This window comes from Nilaparvata lugens, chromosome 3 (assembly GCF_014356525.2).
Source record: "Nilaparvata lugens isolate BPH chromosome 3, ASM1435652v1, whole genome shotgun sequence".
NCBI lineage: Eukaryota > Metazoa > Arthropoda > Insecta > Hemiptera > Delphacidae > Nilaparvata > Nilaparvata lugens.
In genome coordinates this window covers 1799362-1822556 of record NC_052506.1, presented here as the reverse complement: position 1 = coordinate 1822556, position 23195 = coordinate 1799362, and the positions used below count along the sequence as shown (strand labels likewise).

General features: G+C 33.6%; 1 protein-coding gene across 3 annotated transcripts in view; it reads right to left on the bottom strand.

Annotated features, from left to right (window-relative positions):
* The window catches only part of LOC111048683 (opioid-binding protein/cell adhesion molecule homolog), a 210080-nt gene extending 195298 nt beyond the window's left edge, over positions 1-14782 (bottom strand). For all 3 annotated transcript variants that reach the window (XM_039422589.1, XM_039422591.1, XM_039422592.1), the window contains exon 1: positions 14216-14782. In XM_039422589.1, coding sequence (XP_039278523.1) covers positions 14216-14270 — 55 coding nt within the window. In that variant the 5' untranslated portion in view covers positions 14271-14782. The remainder of the gene's footprint in view (positions 1-14215) is intronic.
* Positions 14783-23195: the final 8413 nt, after the last annotated feature.

Below are 23195 nucleotides of genomic sequence, written 5' to 3'. Positions count from 1 at the left end.
AATTTCCACTGTTCCTTTTTATCTTTTTTATCCTGTTTATTTTCAAATTTGTAAACATTTGCCAAGTATACAGTCACAGCTAGAAAATAAAGGAGTAAATCTGTAACACAAACGAGATTTTATCTGAGAATCATTGTGCGTTCCGACTTTTATCTCTTTCTCTATTTTCCCAACTTATTATCCATTCTTCTATTTGTCTTCCAATTCATCTTCCAGTATATCACATTTGTTTTTATTTTTTAATTTAATTCTTATTTTGCACGAATGAATCCCGTTTAATCTATGCGTGAAATCAATGTGCGTTTGTCTCTATTCTTAATTTTTGTACAGAATTTATTTCTGTTCCTTTTTTCAAAAATGAACAATCCGATTCCATTCTATCTGATAAACACTATGGTGTCTTCATTCAAAGTTTCTATCATCTATTTTCTCTCTTCATAATAATTTTATTCAAGAGTTCCTCTTTCTTTGTCTTTTTCCATGCTTCAACTGAATAATATATTCTCCTACACTTTGTTGTTTTCATTTAAACTCTCTCTTATTTCTTCATCTCTTTATAATTCTATTTTCGAGTTTCTCCTTCTTTTTCTTTTTCTGATCTCCCATTTATTAATTATATATTCTCCTACACTTTTCACTATTCTTTTCCTTTTTAATCTACCTTCCCATAATCCTATCTTTATTCCTTTGAGTTTTTTTCCTAATCCTTCCATACTCTTTTAAATTCTAGTCTTTCTTCTACTTTACACTCATCTTCTTCATCTTGTTTTGTTGTTCTTCTTCTCCTATTTTCCTCCTCTTCTTCCCCTTCTTTGTCTTTCACCTCCTTTTCCCAATTCTCTTCTTTTCCCCTTTCTTCTTCTGTTTTCTACTTTTCTGCTCTCTCCTTTCTCGTCTTCTTCTTCTACTTCTCCTTCTTTATCTCATTCTATTTTCTTCTCGTCCGTCTACTTCTTATAACTTCTTCTATCTCCTCTTCTACTTTTTTCTCCTGTTTTCTACTTCTCCTGTCTGCTTTCTTTCTCCTTACTCCTCCTCCTTCATCTCCTGTATTCTACTTCTCCTCTCTTCTTCTCCGACTGTCGCCCCCTCTCATCATTCTTCATGTCTTCTCCTTCTGTCTTCATCACCAGTCATTTTCTCCTGAATCTGTCTTCTTCTTCTTCTTCTCATTCTTCTTCTTCTTCTTCTTCTTCTTCTTCTTCTTTTTCTTCTCCTTCTTCTTCTTCATCTTCTTCCATCTTCTCCTGTCTTCTTCTAATACAGTATCTTCTTCATTTATCCTGTCTTTTACTTTCCCTCTCTTCTTCTTCATCTGTCTTCTTCTTATACTTTTTCTTCTCCTTCTTCTTCTTCTTCTTCATCTTCTTCCATCTTCTCCTGTCTTCTTCTAATACAGTATCTTCTTCATTTATCCTGTCTTTTACTTTCCCTCTCTTCTTCTTCATCTGTCTTCTCCTTATACTTTTTCTTCTCCTTCTTCTTCTTCTTCATCTTCTTCCATCTTCTCCTGTCTTCTTCTAATACAGTATCTTCTTCATTTATCCTGTCTTTTACTTTCCCTCTCTTCTTCTTCATCTGTCTTCTTCTTATACTTCCTCTTCTCCTCCTTCTTCTCCTCCTTCCACCTTCTCCTGTCTTCTTCTAGTACAGTACCTTCTTCTTCTTCACCTGTATTCTTCTCTTCTTCTTCTACGTTTTTCTCCCTTCTCTGTTATTCTTCACTTGTCCTCTCATCTTCTTCTCCTGCTTCCTCCTTCTCTTGTCTTCTTCTTAAACACTATCTTCTTCTGTCTTCTTCACTTCTTCTTCTTCTTCTTCTTCTTCTTCTCTTCTTCTTCTTCTTCTTCTTCTTCTTCTTTTTTGTTTTCTTCACTTCTTCTTCTTCTTCTTCTTCTTCTTCTTCTTCTTCTTCTTCTTCCAACTCTTCTACTCCTCCCCTCATCTTCTTCTGTCTCCTTCTTCATCCTCTCATCTCTCTCTCTCACCTCCCATCATCATTTATCTCAACAATTTTATCAGGGGGGCCTAAATTTTTATTTCAGACCTCCTTCCCCTATTTCATTTCCTTACATCATCATTCATCTCTGTAGGCCTATTAGTGGGATCTAAATTTGATATAAATCTCTCCGTCTACTGGGTCTAGTGGAGATGAAAGTAGGCCAGATAATTTTGAATGATAGCTGACTACATTTTTATTTTTTGAAATTTGGAAACCTGCCATTCAGTTTTTTGAAATAGAACCTGATGGATGGGAAGCGGTCATTGATATTATTACAACATCTTGTCTATCAAATCTTGTCAAATGTGGAGAAATGCACGAGAAAGATGTGTGAAATATTGGATATTATAGAATCAGGATAGATTTTCAAAATAATGAGTATTTGTATAACTACAAATGCATTTAATGCCAATCTAATAAAACTATCTGTATGTAGACACCAGTTCACATACTACTATAATCTACTTTCTAATAAAATTCCTTTCAAATTCATCAGTAATAAAATCACAAAAACTCTTTTAAACGAAATAAATCACTGTACTAAACAGCACATTTACTTCTCATTACCTAAAGTATAAATTCTAATAACCAAATATATATGTATAACAACCACAATTATGTAAAATCACAGAAAATTCATCAATTGTACTCTGTCTTGAAACCGAAATTCTTATTATATTTTTATTCTTTATTTAACAAGTAATATTATTTTGTTCTATTGTAGAAAACTTGAATTATTCGAATTGTATTGTATAATTTAAATTATAGTAAGTTTTATAATGTAATTTTGTTTTTGGCAAATAAATTATTATTATATATATTATTATTATTTGCAATAATAATATTATACAATATTCTGGATTTAAGTGAAATTTTTAATATTTTTTGCGATTGTGAAGGAAGAAGATTTTTGTTTGGATTTGTTTTTTGAAATTGATTAATCTGATAAATTCAAAATTGTAGTAGATACATTTTTTGGACTCAAAATTGTGTGTGAATTGAGTTATCATTTTTACATAACCTCTAGACTGTGTTTGTCAAATTAAGGTTTAGAGCAGTTTTGGGCGAATGCCTGTTGTTTTTACCTGGATTGTATTAATTGTATATGAATAAAAAATACGAGGTTTAAAAATATCAAGAAACAGTTACCCACCAAAACAAGCATTTAGTGTGAAAAGTAGACCTACTGTATAGCCAACATGACTGAATGAATAAATAAATAAATTAATGAATACATCAATCCATTCAACAATATACCAGACTTGACGGCAGGCTCGCTTCGCTCGCCTGAATTTTCATTCAAGCTTGTTCTCTTCCATCAAAAGAGACTTTCAGGATCAATTAAGTTTCTTCAAATTATGTGGCTCGGGGTTGCAAGAATCTCCATTTCTATCAGAATACTGATAAATATTCAGTTATTTTCTCATTTAGAGACTTGGTCAATACATTACGAGAGTTATTTTATTTCAGTTTAATATTAGAGACTTGGTCAATATATTACGAGAATTATTTTATTTCAGTCTAATATTTATTGAAAGTTTGAAAGTGGAGTGATGTGGAGAACTTAACAAACATCGATATTCAACCCTCTCATGTATGAATTTGCTTAAGAAGTGTAGGAAAATGCATTGGAAACTCAATGAAAAACGTGAGGAAAAGAGCACTCTAAAAAACGCTGGGGAACGATTGGGAAACGCTTTATATAAACGATTATCTTTGGCGTAATTTCGAAGTCCTCTGAGGACAAAATTTCAAGAACCTAGCTGAACTTCTGAACTAAATTCTGGATATAAATGAAAGTTAAATCTAAGTACCCTTTTTAAAATTTTCCGCTATAATAAATGACTTAAAAATGACTTTAATTTGAAAAAATTGTGTACACAAACCAATTTTCCATCAAAGTACTCACAGAAGTATTAAGTTTATGATGATGTATTATAAGATAGTGTTCCATGTGTCCTCCTTCTGAGACTGACTTATATTTGTCGTGACTAAATAGTTTTAAAAACGGTAGCCTACTTACATTTCAGTTTTTAGTGATATTTATAAAGAAAATGAAACAATAAATTTGGATATTCTCTCTCTATAAGTTCTAGAAAAACGTGAGAAAACGCAGAAGAAACGCTTGAAAACGCTAGGAAAACGCAGTAAAACCGCCTACCCTAGGCATATCTTTGGCGTAGTTCTAAAGTTCTTTCAAGACAACCTTCTAGACCCCTGCTGAACTCCTCTACCAAATAAATTTGAACATGATCTATCAATTAGTTCTTGATAAGACCTAGAAAACGCTGGGAAAACGCAGTAAAACCGCCTACCCTGGGCATATCTTTGGCGTAATTCTGAAGTCCTTTCAAGACAACCTTCTAGACCCCTGCTGAACTTCTCTACCAAATTTGAACATGATCTATCAATTAGTTCTTGATAAGACCTAGAAAACGCTGGGAAAACTCAGTAAAACCGCCTACCCTGGGCATATCTTTGGCGTAATTCTAAAGTCCTTTCAAGACAACCTTCTAGACCCCTGCTGAACTCCTCTACCAAATTTGAACATGATCTATCAATTAGTTCTTGATAAGACCTAGAAAACGCTGGGAAAACGCAGTAAAACCGCCTACCTTCAGCATATCAAAGGCTTGATTCAGAAATCCTCTCATGACAAATTTTCTAGACCCTAGCTGAACTTATGTACCAAATTTGAACATTATCTATCAATTAGCTTTTGAGAAGGCCTAGAAAACGCTGGGAAAACGCTGAAAAAACGCATATTTTGAGCGTTTCTTTAGGATTTTTTTCAAATCCATTCTTAGTGCGCCTCTAGGTGGCAAACTGAACAAACCTGCCTAATTACAACGTATTTGGTCCAGTAGATTTTTAGTTCTGTTGATTATGAATGAGAGACTGAGTGTGTGAATGAATCAGTGCCATATTTCTCTTATACAGCATGAGTCATATGTATAGAAGCCTTCAATAAGTTGGAGACTGTTGTAGATATAATACTGTAACTCTCAGGATAAGTTATTGGTCAAATACTCTACCAGTTTACGTACAACTAAATTTCAAACCCTCTTAAGGGGGTGACTTAGAGGTTGTTACTCAAATAGTTTAAATGTAAACACCTATTGTGTTGTGTGGTACATCATTTTGAAGGTACTGTATTTTTTGAAACAAGAAAGATGGCATCAATAAAAATGTTCTATGATATTCGTATCGAAATGGCGGCTGATTGAAGTTTGTATAAATGATTACAGATCCAAATCTATAAGTCTACAACCAATATAAAGAGATAAGTGAACAATTCATAATCTAGATACAGGGTGCACTAAGCCTCAACTAGTATTCACAGAGTGTAATCCGTGTTTCGCTTCTCCCTCAGTCGCTCTCTCACTCTCTCTCTCCCTCTATTCCTCTCACTCTCTCTCTCTCTCTCTCTCTCTCTCTCTTTCTCTATCTATCTATCTCTCTCTCTTGGTAGAGTTAGTTTAGAACATTTGATAACAAATAATCACAAGTTCACAGTTAAGGAGAATGTTGAGTTTCTGCATGTTAATAACAAAGGCAGATCTTTGAATATTCTAGAGGCTTTATAAATAACAAGAGTAATTAAGGAAAATTCCCAGTATAGTTAAAATGACCAGATTCATTTCAACCAATACAACACTACGAATTTAGTTTTATCATAAAATTGTAAGCATACATTAGTCAATAGTTTTTCCATTTACATATTTGTTTTAGTCTATTATCTTTCACACTTGTTTTCTTGGTTCTTATTTTGTACTAAAAATGAATTTTATTATCATGACGATTCTGTTGCTTAAGCCGCCATTTTGTCACACCGTTGAGGGGGAGGAGACTGTCTAGCTAGGCCAATGGCAGGCGTTCATGCCCTCGACCAATAGAAGTACTCGCCTACTAGTATAAATTCTGCTGCTCTTGTATTTAGTTCTAGTTTATCAGTGATTGACAATGGTGTAATAACCGAAACCGGTCTTTCTAATTATCAATAAATCAGTGGTTTTTTGACAATTTCTTAGTCTTTTTCATTCAATATGAATAATTACCACAATATCAACTTCTCAACTACACAAAAAGTTAGTGGGAAGAATACTTCAAATATTCTTTGCGAAGAATGGACATTAATATGTCCAAAGCTCCGCCAATTTATGTAGATGCATGGCAATATTATCTATTTTATCTACAGTTATTACAAATTGCTTTTTTTTCATATCATGTAAAGCTCAATAATTATTTTCTTAATTTATATTCTGTAAATTCATCTATAATTCTGCTGTATTGTAAGCTATTGTATATAAGTGTATAAGCCAGTTATATTGTAACCTACATGAATAAAGTATTCAATCAATCAATCTCTCATATACTCATTCTGTCTTTCTTGCTCTTCCTATTTTCCTATCTATTCCTCTCTTTCTTCCACACGATATTGTCGCGAGAGTAGAATCCAAACACACTGTTGTAGAATCCATCACTCTCTATCCCTCTCACTCACTCACTCTCTCCCCGCTCTCACTCCCTCATACGCACATTCTCTCTCTCTTGCTCTTGCTATTTTCCTACCTCTCTTTTTCTCTTGGTATTATCGCGAGAGTAGAATCCAAACACACTGTTGTAGAATCCATCACTCTCACTCTATCCCTCTCACTCACTCACTCTCTCCCCACTCTCTCTCCCTCATACGCACATTCTCTCTTTCTTGCTCTTGCTATTTTCCTATATATTCCTCTCTTTATTTCTCTCGGTATAGTCGCGAGAGTAGAATCCAAACACACTGTTGTAGAATCCATATCTCTCTCTATCCATCACTCTCACTCTATCTTTTTCTCTCTCTCTCACGCTCTCTCTCTGATATTCTCATTCCCTCTCCCTTGCTCTCGCTATTTTCCTATCTACTCTCTCTCTCTCTCGGTATAGTCGCAAGACGGGTGATGTCAGAATCCAAACACACCAATAAAATATTGAGGCTTGCCTTTAGACTGATCATCTCGATGTTGTTACAGCTGCGCGCGAAACGGTCCCGTGCTGAGAAGAGAGAGAGGGGGTGAGAGTGAGAGAGAGTGAGAGAGAGAGAGAGGGTGATAGAGAGAGAGAAAGACCAGAGTATGTTCTATAGGGAATAATGGAGGTGAAGAACCAAATGGTGTGTTACCTACCCCTCAGATCAATTCTGAATCTTAGCAGGAGAATGAATAGAGAGGGGGAGAGAGATAGAGAGAGAGAATATGAGAGAGAGCAGTGTATGTTCTATGGGGAATCATAGAGTAATAGAGGTGAGGAAAACAAATGGTGTCTTATACCTACCCCAAAGATCAATTCTAAATCTTAACAGTAGGATGAATGAAGAAAGGATTAGTGATTGAGAGAGAGATTGATTGATTGATTGATTGAGTACTTTATTTATGTAGATTACAATATATACTGGCTTATGCACTTATATACAATAGCTTACAATACAGCAAAATTATAGATGAATTTACATAATATAGACTAAGAAAATAATTATGAACTGTTTATGATATGAAAAAGCAATTGTAATATAATAACCATAGATAATTATATTGTTATGCATCTACATAGAGAGAGAGAGAGAGAGATTGATTGATTGATTGAGTACTTTATTTATGTAGATTACAGTATATATTGGCTATACACTTATATACAATAGCTTACAATACAGCAAAATTATGGATGAATTTACGAAATATAAATTAAGAAAATAATTATTGAGCTGTATATAATATGAAAAAAACAATTTGTAATAACTATAGATAAGATAGATAATATTGTTATGCATCTACATAAATTGGCGGAGCTTTGGACATATCAATGTCCATTCTTTGGAAAGAATATTCGAAGTATTCTTTCCACTAACTCTCTACCAGAAGAGAGAGAGAGAGAAAGAGAAAGAGAGGGAATATGAGAGAGAGCAGTGTATGTTCTATGGGGAATCATAGAGTAATGGAGGTGAGGAAAACAAATGGTGTCTTATACCTACCCCAAAGATCAATTATTCTAAATCTTAACAGGAGGATGAATGAAGAGAGGATTAGTGATTGAGAGAGAGAGAGAGAAAGAGAGAGAGAGTCGATAAGAGTGAGGGCGATAACGGAGGATTTAGAAGTGTGTCGAAGGGTGAGTAGAGACCAAATGGTGTATTATAGTGTGTTACTTACCCCTCCAATCAACTCCTAACAATTTAACCTGCAATAGGGAAGTAAAAGTGGAGAGTTTGATGACGGGATGAGAGAGAGATAGAGAAAGAGATATATAGAGAAAGTATGAGTGAGAGAGTGATAAAGAATGGAGAGTTATTAGAAGTGGAGATTGTCAGGGAGACCAACTGTTGGTTTGCAGTTTGGATTTTACTGAGACTCTAGTGATTGTGTTTCAGAATGAGAGAGAGAGATCGAGTGTGTGTGTTAACGGGGAGAAAGATAGGAGACAGCGTTGCCGATTCTCTGACTTGCCCACTGCCTTCTATAGAGGACTACTGATACCAGTATATATAGAGAGGTGCGTACAGATATTCGCGCCGCGTACATGAGCAATTCAATTTTAATCAGCTGACTATACCTGTATTTTTACAGAAACGGAAAGATACAGATGTAAAAAGATTGGCATCAGCTGATTAAAAGTGAATTGCTCATGTTCGTGGCACGTAAATCTGTATGCACCTTAATGTAATATTCACTGTTCTTTCTTGTTTAAAATAATGGATTACATTTTTTCGTCGAGTATATTATTCTATGATTGGATAATAGATTCTCATAGTTGTGTTTGAATATTATGTTGATTAAATATATTTCTATATTGTTGAAAAACGATGTGGCAAAGTTGCCACATAGCGCTACCTGTTTTGTCAAATGATAGACAAGGATGGCAACACCAATGTCAATTGACCGAGCGAAGTGAGGTCTAAGATTCAAGTCGACGGTTTGGCATTTCTCTTAATGTTTAAATGTTTAAATGTTTATTATATGTTTTTATGTTGCGCAATTACGGCGAAACGCGGTAATAGATTTTCATGAAATTTGACAGGTATGTTCCTTTTTGAATTGCGCGTCGACGTATATACAAGGTTTTTGGAAATTTCGCATTTCAAGGATAATATAAAAGGAAAAAGGAGCCTCCTTCATACGCCAATATTACCGTAAAAATCAGACTAGAATTATTCATCATAAATCAGCTTTCTAGTGGACTATAATACTACCCGTTCAAAAACATCGAACATCTTGAAAATGCATCTTTCCATCAACGTTAGTAGACAGTTGACTATAATACTACCCCTTCAAAAACATCGAACATCTTGAAAATTGTATCTTTCCATAAACGTTGTAGACATTTGCAGCCAGACCTGATAACAGTGCTCACACTCACATTCCGGGACGACACGTCATGGTACGATATAGGACAGAAAGCTCTATGTTTAATTAGGTTTTTTCTAGACATTTTTAATTGATAGATTATTCATTAATTTTTGAGAAAACATAACAACAGGTCAATGTAACTCACGAGGTCTACTGTTCACAGAACTACTAGTCAAATACTGCCATTATAACATGGACCTCGCTTAGATGATGCAATACCTGAAATCCCATTTGCGATTAAAATACACTCGAAGTGTATTAAAATTTTGAGTGGATTGAGTCAGTCACAAGTTACAAGTGGTTTCAGAAGAAATCAATATATTATTGATCGTTTTAGAAACAAACAAATTGATGAGAATTGCGTTAGATTTTGGAAATTTTAAAAACTCAAAATTGAATCACAAAATTCTTTGAATCTTTCAGTGACTCAATCAAGAGCGTTCCAAGCTTGAAAGCATTAAATATGTTTGAAAAATTCGGAATCCACGTTGGAATCTACTCGTTGAGACTTGAAGGAGGGACTCTGAGACCACCATTACAGCACGAGGGTCTACGTCAGAACCAAATTATAGAACTTGACACACAGCCAACAGACAACTAGCTAAAATAAATTGCAGTTGAATGCAAGAGAAGGAATAGAGAGAGGAAAGGAGAGCAATTCTGTGTGGGAGAGAGAGTTAAAGAGAATGAAATTAGAGTTCTCTATTCAAGTATGTTACAATATATCCTATACTATTAAACGAGCAACTTCTGTTTATATGTTTATATGTTTAGATGTTTAAATATGAAGAAAATAAAAATCTCAGTACCCTTTTTTTAAAATCTGTGGGTAGATGACACAAGTTGATAAGTCACATTTTTGACCAAATTGAGTTATGCATATGGATGTGTTCAGAAAAATTAGATCTATAAGATGGTATAACTAGATATGTTGTATCTCTGTAAATAGCTGAGATATAGGCCTTGCCCAAGCCTGAAAGAGCATTTTCTTCCAATCCCTAAGTTGACAAATATTGATAAGTACATATATCTCAACACTCTTCTACCGGTTTGTATTATAATCCAATTATCAAAGTGTATGTACTGGTAGGCTATTATAAAATCTGAAAATTAATAACCTACATTGAGAACTACTAAACAAATTTCTAAATAATCGATTTTAAAAATATTTCCTATACTGTTACATTGTGATTTGAAACATTTGGCAGATGACAAAACATGATATCTCTGACATCACTTGCAAGAATTCTCAATAGTTAATTTAAATATAAATGTTTCACTCCTTGATATTTTATATTCAAATAGTTGAAGATCAGCTGATTATATTAGTGTAAAATGGGTAAGAAAAAATATGATAGTTAATTTTTGCAGCTATGCCAAACTTTCAAATTGCTCTCCTGAAAAGTTTACAAATCATGACTTATCAGCTTGTGTCATCTACCCACAGAAATATTTAATCACAACATGTTTCGGTCATTTATGCCATTTTCAAGTGATATGAATTAAATGAATAAATATTACTGGAAGATTCTTATTTTGATCATATGTTAGTGTATTCATATGTTTTTATGAGCTAGGACTGTAAATTTTGGGTTTAAATTCGCACGATTCTATCAAAAATGGGGTTATTGGTGTCTAATTGGATTAAGTTTATTATTTTATCTCTGTTCAATTTGCTGCTTTATAAATATGAAATTCTTCTTTGACATTCAGTTTTTGACTTTTATTACCATAATTAAGTATTTTCATATTGGAATTTATATCTGTAAAATTATGGCCTGAATCTATCAAGTGTTCAGCAAATGCCGACTTTTGTGTATAAGTTTTGAATTATGCGAATTTAAAACCAAAATTTACAGTCCTAGTTCATAAAAACATATGAATACACTAACATATGATCAAAATAAGAATCTTCCAGTAATATTTATTTAATTCATATCACTTGAAAATGGCATAAATGACCGAAACATGTTGTGATAAATATTTTAAAAAAGGGTACTGAGATTTTTATTTTCTATATTTATTACAAGTAGCCCTATACAGGAAGAGATAAATAAGATGGTTAGATGTTTGTATTTTACCGGATCTCGAAAACGGCTCTAACGATTCTCACGAAATTCAGAACATAGTAGGTTTATAATATAAAGATTCGATTGCACTAGGTCTCAACCCTGGGAAAACTTGCTGAACGACATTAAAAGGATAATTATTTTCATCCTTTGAAAAACAGCTGATAATAATAATTATTTCGTCGTCTGTTGGTGATGGAAGTGAGTGAGCGAGTTCATGTGTGTGGGACTGTGTCAAAATTATGACTCAGCTGTTGAACTTTTGTAATCATTCAATCAGGTACTTAGTGCCGGTTGCAAAAAAGCCGGGTTATTCTCAATCCTGATTAATTCAGTAGATCCATCTTTTTGAAATGGTCTTCTCTGATTTGGTTCACGTGAAGTTAATCAGGATTCAAATTTAACCGGCTTTTGTGCAACTGGGCCTTTGTGAGGGAAATTTTTGCATTCCTCTGGGAATTAATCTCAATTTACTGTGATTGGGTAGAACATTTCTGTATGAATGTTACAGTATTATAATTTCTTCTTTCGTAATAAATTTGTTATGCTTTAGTACTCCAGAGCGAAGCTCGGTCCCCGATATTACAAGCTTATACTCTAATCCGAATTCCAGATTTAATGTCAGTATATCTAATTATTCAATGAATTTCACAGAGTATGAAAAATTATCAACGAGAATAAAGATTGAATGCAATTTGAATAACGATAACCTAATATTTATTTATTTATTGGATAGAGTAAACAATAGGCTACAGTAGTCGAAAAAGAAAAAAAAAAAGGCTATTGCCCAAAACTTCTTCAGTTTCCTAATTTTGTCTTAAATTGTCCAAATATTATATAGGTTATGTCGATTTCAATTTATGAACTAAATTATCAATCTGAATATACATATCAGAATAAAACAAAGAATTTTAAATTTAGATAGATTGATAAAAAAACTTCAGTAAAAACATAAAACAAATTTAGATAGATTGATAAAAAAAACTTCAGTAAAAACATAAAACAAACTTCAAAAATTATATTGTGATGTAACTTCATAAATCGGCGGTGTTTCAACAAATAATTGTCGATTTTCTGATAAGAATATAAAATGATATCCTTCCCATCAATAAACGTCCAGGGGATTAGATTAGATTTCTTTTTTTATGTATGTTACAATATTTACTGGCTTATACACTAATCTACATTAAATGACGGTAATGCTTATTATTCAACGAATTTTACAAACTATAAACAATTAATCAATGAGAATAAAGATTGAATGCAATATTAGAATAACGATAATATAATAATGTGATGTAACTTCTCTCGGGGAGAGAGACCGAGGGAGAGAGAGAAAGAGTGAAAGAGAGAGAGAGATTGATTGAGTTCTTTATTTATGTAGATTACAATATCTGGCTTATCCACTTATATAAAATAGCTTACAATACAGCAAAATTGTAGATGAATTTACATAATATAGACTAAGAAAATAATTATTGAACTGTATATGATATGAAAAAAAAACAATTTGGAATAACTAAAGATAATATTGTTATGCATCTACATAAATTGGCGGAGCTTTGGACATATCAATGTCCATTCTTCGGAAAGAATATTCAAAATATCCTTCCCACTAACTCTCTACCTAAACGAGAGAGAGAACGGAAGTGATGGAGAGGGTAGGTAAGTATGTTAGTGTGTAAGAAGCAAGTGTGTAAGAAGCAAGAGTGTAAGTAAATAATTGGATTTGAGTACTATCAATATTTTTGTTTATGTAAGTACAAATACATATTTAAGATAATTATGAATAGGTACATAATAAGTCAAGTGATTTGGAATTCATCAGCATCAATTAATAAAATTTATTTGTTTCATTCATTGATTGGATTTAAGGAAAGAGCTAGAATCGATTGGTTCCAGTAATATTGTGAAATTACTTTAGTTATTTGGTATTTATCAGCAGAATTCATTAGTGAATTTGTAAAATGACCGAGTCCTTGAGATAAATGATTGATACGGTACAATAAGAGAAGGAGAAGAAGAATGAGAAGGAAGAGGAGGACAGGAGAAAATAGAAAAAAACAAGAGGGCAAATAAGAGAGGTAGGAGGACACAGAGAAAAACATTAAAAATAGGAGGGAAATGAGTAGAAGATAGGAGAAATAATTCGATGGAGACAACATTGCAATGAACAAAATTAATCGAATGACAATCAAATTGATATAGGCCTATGGTAGATACAGATGGAACAATAGAAAAAAAGAGCGCGCGAATATATGGAGAGAAAGGAATCTGATTTGCATCAAAATTGCAAATAGGAATCTCAAAATTTTCCCAGTCGTTGAGAAATTTTCCGAACTGTGCAGAGACAATAAAAACGGAGTGCTCTACATCTTCTCATCTTTGTCTTTTTCAACAGTTGATCATAATGTGCTCTCTCTCCAATTTTCAACAATGATTCATCAATTCTTATATTCTCAATTCTGTAGTTCCAAACCTCAGTCTCATAACCTGTAGTGTCAAAACTCAACATCGTGTATTCTAAACTGGAGTTTATTCCGTTGTACACTCTAAACGGGAGTTTATTCCGTTGTACACTCTAAACGTGAGTTTATTCTGTTGTTCACTTTGGGAAATATTGCGCTGTTTTCTATTTTGAAAACTGGGAAATGTGATTATGAGTTATAGTAAATTTCCAATCCCGAATTTGTATAAGCCGATTCTGCCCTGTTATTGAAAAAATAATTCCAATCAAATTTTCTAGAAGTTTAAATTTCCCTTACCTTGTGCAAACAGGAGAACTCCCAACAGCAAGGAAATCCAGAGAAGGCTCTTCATGATTGGTTGATTAAACACTGCACAATATTAACAATTCAACACACTGACACTTCACAAAATCCGCGGAAAACCGTTTTTCACTAATTGGAGCTACCACAATTCACGTTAGGTGTAAAAGGTCCAGTAAGTATACTTAACCGTTTAAAAACTACTCCAAACTCCCACAATAATTCAGGTAGGTGTGAATGGTCTAGTAAATATACAACTGTTCCAAAATCTACTCAGAACAGCCAATGAATATACAACTGTTTCAAAAACTTCTCAAAATTCCAACACTTCACGTTAAGTGTGTAAAGTTTTCGTGAAAATTCAGTCGTTGCAAAAACTACTCAAAACTCCCCAACACGTGGGAAATCTTCGCAAAAATTCAAACGCTTCAAAAACAACTAAGAATTTTGCCCACACTACGTTGAGTGTGAAGGCTCTCGTAAAACTGAAGCTGTTTCAAAAACTGTGCGTCCCCGACCACACCGTATGACGGCTGAAACACGAATGACGCTCCTGACTAGTTTCAACTGCTGACTGAACAATCAGCGCCACCTGGTGTGCGCAACGGGAACTAGAATTAGGGTGCGCGGTAGACTGTGCGCACTGGTACACATGTGGAGGAAATGACATCATCGTCGGAAAAGTTCAGTGAGTGTGTGTGTGTAGTAAAGTAATTCATAATTTTACAGCCTTTGAGTAATATTCGTTTGAGGGCACCGCAAGTTTTATTTACAGTTAGTTTTTATGAGTGAATTGCTAAGATGGGTTTTCAAGAGTTAATAGTTTTTATGGGGAAGATAATTTTTGACCGAGCGAAGTGAGGTCTAAGATTCAAGTCGACGGTTTGGCATTTCTCTTAATGTTTAAATTTTAAATGTTTAAATGTTTGAATGTTTAAATGTTTGAATGTTTAAATGTTTAAATGTTTAATGTTTAAATGTTTGAATGTTTAAATGTTTAATGTTAAATGTTTGAATGTTTAAATGTTTGAATGTTTAAATGTTTGAATGTTTAAATGTTTGAATGTGTAAATGTTTAAATGTTTAAATGTTTAAATGTTTGAATGTTTAAATGTTTAAATGTTTAAATGTTTAAATGTTTAAATGTTTAAATGTTTAAATGTTTAAAGTTTAAATGTTTAAATGTTTAAATGTTTAAATGTTTAAATGTTAAATGTTTAATGTTAAATGTTTAAATGTTTAAATGTTTAAATGTTTAAATGTTTAAATGTTTAAATGTTTAAATGTTTAAATGTTTAAATGTTAAATGTTTAATGTTAAATGTTTAATGTTAAATGTTTAAATGTTTAAATGTTTAAATGTTTAAATGTTTAAATGTTTAAATGTTTAAATGTTTAAATGTTTAAATGTTTAAATGTTTAAATGTTTAAATGTTTAATGTTAAATGTTTAATGTTAAATGTTTAAATGTTTGAATGTTAAATGTGTATATGTTTATATGTGCGCATTCACAGCGCGTCGACGTATATACAAGGTTTTGGAAATTTTGCATTTCAAGGATAATATAAAAGGAAAAAGGAGCCTCCTTCATACGCCAATATTAGAGTAGAATCAGACTATACCTACTATTCTCAATTGTAGTGGGAACAGTTACTGACCAAGTAAGTAGAGTAGAGTTGGCTCGGTAGAGTTAGTATGCCAGTTACTCGACCTCTAACTCTACTAGTGAAAACCAGGCTTAAAAAGGTATTAAGGTTCAATCGGCTTAATTAAGGTTCAATCGTTGAATTTCATCAATGAACCCGCGCCGCCATTCATGAATGAAATATGAATGAAATAACACTTCACACTTTTTATCACACCAGCTATTTGTAGTCGATAAAACTACCGTACATCCTAAACAACATCTAATTTCGATGACATTCCTCGAACTACAATTAAATTCGGCTGTAAACCCGATAAAATTTTGAATGTTGTGTTTAGTTCCGAGCAATTAGTTGGATTTTTCATTTTTAGAAGATATCGGTGCCGAAAATTCCACGAAAGCAGAAACAGTGATAAGTGGGTTGGATTTATTGCTATGGCTCAATGCATCGGCGTAAAGTTCATTGTTCCCACCATCTGATTCACTTCATACTGTCTGTATTTCCACATCAGTGATTCCCATTTGAACAATAGTGACAGTCTAAAGTTCAGTAGAGAGGTTTTCCTCTTTTTTCAGTTTTAATTGTTGTTCTGGGGTCATTAACATCGGTGTGCAGTCGATGGAATTTGTCAATCGTTTACACACGTGGCCTTCAATTGTACGGTATGAGAGTTTTTTTCAAGTTCCTCCATAAAAATTGAAAGAAATTTATTTATTACATGTACACAATCACAATAACAAATTGATGGTTGGGAGAGAATCAACAGAATAAACCCAAAACGGTTTCTCTCCCTAATTTTGATACAACAGTCCAAATTGAAGGATTAAACGATGAGAAGAGCTGTATTACAAGATTGTCTTGTAGAAAAAATCTGGTGTGGTACACTCACACAACTGTCCTTGCTCATATTTGAAACTACGATCAGACTCTGTATAGGGTAATATATTGTTTTCGAGTACTTTTTTTTTGTGTAAATTGTGAAACTCGTTGATTTTTTTTAGTCCTCATTTTTTAAAGTCGTCAAAACAGCTGTTCTACAGATGAAATATCCGACTATGTTCTTTTTATGAACTGCGCTACCTACCTACCTCATGCACGAGGAAGGAGGTTTCTAAGTCCATTATCAAGGATGGGTGGACCCCCAATTAGTTTCCCAGGAAGAAAGACTCTGCAGTTGATAGAGCTGATAAAAAACTACACAGGGTATGAATTTGAAAAGAATCGGTCAAGTTATTTTTGAGGAAAATCGTGAAAAACGATTTTTTTAGTAATTAGCCGCCATTTTTCTTAAGAATATTACGGAGCTCCTGCAATTTTCTCAGAATGAGACTCATGTCAGTGATAGGGCTTATAAATAGCATCCATGGTAAATTTGAAGAAAATCGTTAGAGCCGTTTTCGAGAAAACGTGAAAAACATGGTGTTTTTAGTAATTATCCGCCATTTTGAATTCAATTTTATTGAATTCTTATTGTCGGATCTCATGGTATAAGGACCTCAAGTTCAAAATTTCAAGTCAATCGGTTGATAAGAATGGAGTTATCGTGTTCACAGACTTACACACATACACACACACACACACACACACACACACCACACACACCACACACACCACACACAACACACACACACACACACACAAAAATTAGGGTACCTTAATTTTTTTTGGAAAGCAATACTTTCCTTACCTATGGTAGTAGGGCAAGGAAAGTAATAAAAATGGTTGTTTTTGAGTCTAGGTGCCGGTTCCACAAAAGCCGGTAATAGTAGGCCTACTTTACGTCACGTAAGTTATAACAATCACAATAGCAATTATTTAATTTCTGTATGGAATCGAACCACAACACCAGATACAGGAATCTTCTCATCACTAATGTTCCAAGGAAGGCACTATACCAGAGATATTTCAATCATTGAGCACCAAAATTATATAATCTACTTCCTGCTAACTTTAAACAGATTAATCATCCTAGAAAGTTCAAAACAATAGTACACAATTGGTTGATGAGCAAAGGGAGACAGAACATAGAAATAGTTATTTGTGCAACTAGTGCTCAAAGTGACAGTTTGCTGCACCGAAAGAAACGTTTACTTGAGGAATGGTTTCTTGAGAGCAGCAAACGAACTTTGCGCTCGTATTTCACATTAAATTTTTCCTACAGTTACCATTGAATATGAAAAGTGGGTAATTATGGGTAAAATTCCCTGAAATCCATCAAATGTTTTCCTGTGTAATTTTATTATTAATAAAAACCTCAATTTATTTAAAATTGAATAATAATAATTGAATTATAATGATTAGTAATTCAATTGAAAATTCATCTGACTGCTTGAAGGGGGTTTATCTTATGTAAGCATTGAAATGACTATAATCAAGGCACATAATTGCAAGGCAACACTGTTCTCCACTGCCATTATAACGTGGGCCTCACTATGAGTGTTACCAACTTGATTTTGATTTTGCTGCACTGGTGCTCCATATAACCTACTAACTATTTTGCGTTGTCATGCTGCAAATCTGGAGTACGGAAAAGTGATTCTTTGCGGCCTGCAATCAGTGCAGAAATGGTCACTTTTCAAGGTATCTGTAGGAAAATATTCAAACAACAACTAACCACCTAATGACTTACTAAACACTAAATAATTGATAATCCGCACAAAAACAAAACAGAATAGTCAAAATCTACTCTAGAACATTGTACGCCATAGTAGAGTAGGTCAATTTCCACACAGGAAACACTAGACAAGTAGAGGACACATTTAAATAGAGATTATATAAGAGATTTTTATTGTAACTAACTATTGTATGTAATAATTACAGAAAATATAAGATAAATTACAATTATTGTAATTTATCTAATATTTTCTGTAATTGATGTACTAGTTCTATTTTTATTATTTTTTTTTTTTTTGAGGGAAATAAACATTTATTTCCGTTATTTGATTTATTTATTTAATAGAGTCTATGCCTCTGGAGGCTAGATCACAGGAGGAAACACTGGAATCTCTAGATTCAGTTGAAGAAGAGAAGAAGAAGAAGAAGAAGAAGAAGAGAAGAAGAAGAAGAAGAGAAGAAGAATCACCACAAAGAAGACAACAATAGCCCCCGCAACAATTTTTCAAAATCAATAAAAATGTTTTAGCCGTAGATCGCAATAATTTGAAATCAGCCAGGGGACAAAATCTTACATCTTTACTGGTTCAGTGCATCAAGAGTTCAACTTGGCCAATTATTCCAAACTGGTTCAGATGTGAGATGCGAGACCTTATCAGTTTTTCTCATTCTTCTCGGCTACAGCTTCACATCCGTTTACCGCTTTTTCTACTAAGGCAACAATCCACTTTTGTTCTTGTACTTGAAATATCGTCTGCTATATATGTATATATGTGTTTGTGATGTTTTGTTGTATCTCTGGTTCAAATTAATTCATGAATGAGAGGTATCTACTATATATAGCTCTGATAAACATATAATTATAGTGTTCTATACTTCATTCCGAGGCTAAGATGTGAACGAACTTTGTCAATTTCTTTGAGCCTTGTCGGTCAACCGTTCTTTGATTCTCTCTATCTCTGATTCATATTATTCCTGTTTTTTTTTACTTTCCTTGCCCTATTACTATAGGTAAGGGCACCTTATCTATCTCAGTATTTCATCTACCAATTGATGGAATGACTTGAAATTTGGAACTCAAGGTCCTTACACTATAAGGATCCGACACGAACAATTTCGATCTAATGCAATTCAAGATGGTGGGTAAAATGGAGAAAATGTTGTCAAAAACAGGGATTTTCGCGATTTTCTCGAAAACGGCTTCAACGATTTTCATCAAATTCATACCGAGAATAGTTATTGATAAGCTCTATCAACTGCCACAATTCACATGTCTGTAAAAATTTCAGAAGCTCCGCCACATCTATGCAAAGTTTGATTTTAGATTCCCAATTATTGGGCTTCAGATACGATCTAAACGAAAAATTTCAAGTGGAATTGAGCATGAAAATCTCTACAATTAATGTTCAGTAACATTTTCACCCAAAATTGAAAATAAGCTTGAATTTCGAGAAAATGTGATTATTCAATTACAAACTGTTGGCAACTGTTGATTCTATCAAATCATTTACTATGAAGAGGTAGCAGACCTCGTGTGTCTCCAGCGTTATTGTCCTGTCACCAGCTGGCTCAGATCTTTGAATAGTAGACTTGAGATGCGCGTGAACACTAACGTCAGGTGATCAATTTTCATAACGGCAAGGAAAGTTGTGTGAGTGCGCCACACCAGATTTTTCTTTCTCCTTTCTCTATTTCATACCCTCAGTCTTTCCTCTCATTTCTCTTCTCTTTCTTTCTCTGTCCTCCATTTCATACTCTGTCATTCTCTCCCCCACTTTCTTTCATCAACTCTTTCCCTTACTCTGTTACTATACATGAAATTATAATAACAATATTATATGATAATTACATATATCTAATCTATATATATATATAAGCGAAATGACACTCACTCGCAGAACTAAAAATCTACCGGACCAAAAATGTTCAAATTTGGTAGGTATGTTCAGTTGGCCCTTTAGAAGCGCACTAAGAACGGATTTGGAAAAATTTCCAAAGATACGCCCAAAATCTACGTTTTTAGCGTTTTCTCAGCTTTATCGAGAACAAATGAACAGGAAATGTTCAAATTTAGTACAGAAGCTCAGCTAGGGTGTAATAATGTTGTGTTAGGAGGAATTTGCAATAACGTCAAAGATACGCCCATAATTAGCGTTTTTCCAGCGTTTTTTTTTATTTTAGACAGAATTTTATTTTTATTTAGACAGAAAATTTTCAAATTAGCTACAGGTTTAGCTAGGGTATAAAAATTTTGTGATGAGGTGACTTTAATATTTCATCAAATATACGCCCAAAGTCAGCGTTTTTCTCAGTTTTTCTGCGTTTTCTCAGTACTTTGACTTTCTGATGGAATGAAGCATGCTCAAATGAAAAATGCAGGCGAGCGAAGCGAGCCCGCATGCTCAAATGAAAAATGCAGGCGAGCGAAGCGAGCCCGCTGATCTCATTTATGGCTAGTAGGCTACTATAAAAATGAAAGAACTGGCTTATACACGTACGGGATAGGAAAATTTTGTTTGACGCATCATCACGTCTGAACTACTGGACTGATTTACTTGAAATTTTGAACATCGATTCTTAATAATCGAAGGATGGTTATATAATTTATTTATTCATTCATTTATTCATCACTTACAATCAACTTAAGGACAAAGAGATAGACTACAGTCCAAAACTTCTTTTCATCCCAATTTCATAAAATAAATTGTCCAAATAAAGGCTATGTGCGACTTTTCAATTCTTCACTAATTTCCACATTGAAACAAAACACAAACAATTAATTTCGAATTTAGAAAGATTAAGATCCAAATTGATAACAAAATTCCTTCCACTTAGCACTCAAAACTATTAAATAAATATTGATTTGAAATAGGCCTATTTTCAATTCTACAAGATTTCATTACGTCAAGTTTTCAGTATGTCAAGTTTTAAAACTTACCTTGCGGAACTCGGATTTCCTGCTAGTATCAAAATAATAATCTGATCGCTCTGGAAATTACAAACCTTCCCCAAGAAAATGCATTATTTTCCGACCTGCACTGATGCATGAGATTAGATGCATTAAAGTGCAGTGTCCGTTGCATTTCAATCTGCTATTATTGTGGGTGAATTCAAGGTGGGATAATTCGATTCAGTCTGGGTGGTCTGAGCATATCCACACCTTCAAACAACACCTACTTACCCTAATTACATGATTACAAAGTACTTTGCATATGAAGATCATGGTACAGTACATTGTGAGAAGATAAGGAAAATTATTCATATTATAGATTCATTGTTTAGTATTGTTCTATTGTAATCTATATATAAAAGCGAAATGGCACTCACTCACTGACTGACTCACTGACTCACTCACTCGCAGAACTAAAAATCGACCGGACCAAAAACGTTCAAATTTGGTAGGTATGTTCAGTTGGCCCTTTAGAGGCGCACTAAGAACGGATTTGAAAAAAATTCCAAAGATACGCCCAAAATCAGCGTTTTTTTCGTTTTCTCAGCTTTACCGAGAACAAATGAACAGAAAATGTTCAAATTTAGTACAAAAGCTCAGCTAGGGTGTAATAATGTTGTGTTAGGAGGAATTTGCAATAACGTCAAAGATACGCCCATAATTAGCGTTTTTCCAGCGTTTTTTTTTATTTTTCTCAGATTTATCGAGAACAAATGAACAGAGATTGTTCAAATTTAGTACAGAGGGTAAGCTAGGGTGTAATAATGTTGTGCTAGAAGGAATTTAAAATAACGCCAAAGATACGCCCAAAATCTGCGTTTTTCCAGCGTTTTTTTGCGCTTTCGCAGCTTTTATGGAGAAAAATGAACAGAAAATGTTCAAAGTCAGTACAGAAGTTCAGCTTGGGTGTAATATTGTTGTGTTAAAAGGAATTTGCAATAACATCAAAGATACACCCAAAATTAGCGTTTTTGCGTTATCTCAGTTATTTCAAGTAATAGACAGAAAATTTTCAAATTTGGTACAGAGGTTTAGCTAGGGTCTAACAATTTGGGTTGAGGTGACTTCAATATTTCATCAAAGATACGCCCAAAATCAGCGTTTTTCTCAGCTTTTCTGCGTTTTCTCAGTACTTTGACTTCCTGATGGAATGAAGCATGCATAAATGAAAAATGCAGGCGAGCGAAGCGAGCCTGACGGCTAGTAATATAATATATAGTACAATAAAGGAGAGGAGAGGATTTGTACGGGATACGAAATTCATGAATGACGCATCATCACGTCTACTCAACTACTCAACTGATCAACTTTAAAATTTGCTTATTGATTCTTAATTTACCGAGGATAATTATAGGCCTATTTTAAATATTCTTCAAGATCTTCAAGGCATATATTATTCTTCATATGTTATTCTTCTCTTACGGTTTATCTTTATCATTTATAACGCTAGAATGTAAGTTTGAATTCAGTTTTACACAAATAAAGGAATCTGAAACTGAAACTGAATCCTTTTCAATCTCTCTGTCCCAATTATTGTAGTTTAAGGTGCATATATTATCCTTAAAGTTCAAAATTTCAGGAAACCTTGTGTATACATCGACGCGCAGTTGAAAAAGGAATATTCCTGCCAAATTTCATCGAATTCTATCAATGCGTTTGGCCGTAATCGCGCTACATACAGACAGACAAAAGAAAATCCGAGTTGAAAGATAGACCTCACTAGGTACGGTCAATCAAGAACTATGATAGATGTTGATTATTCTGTCAAT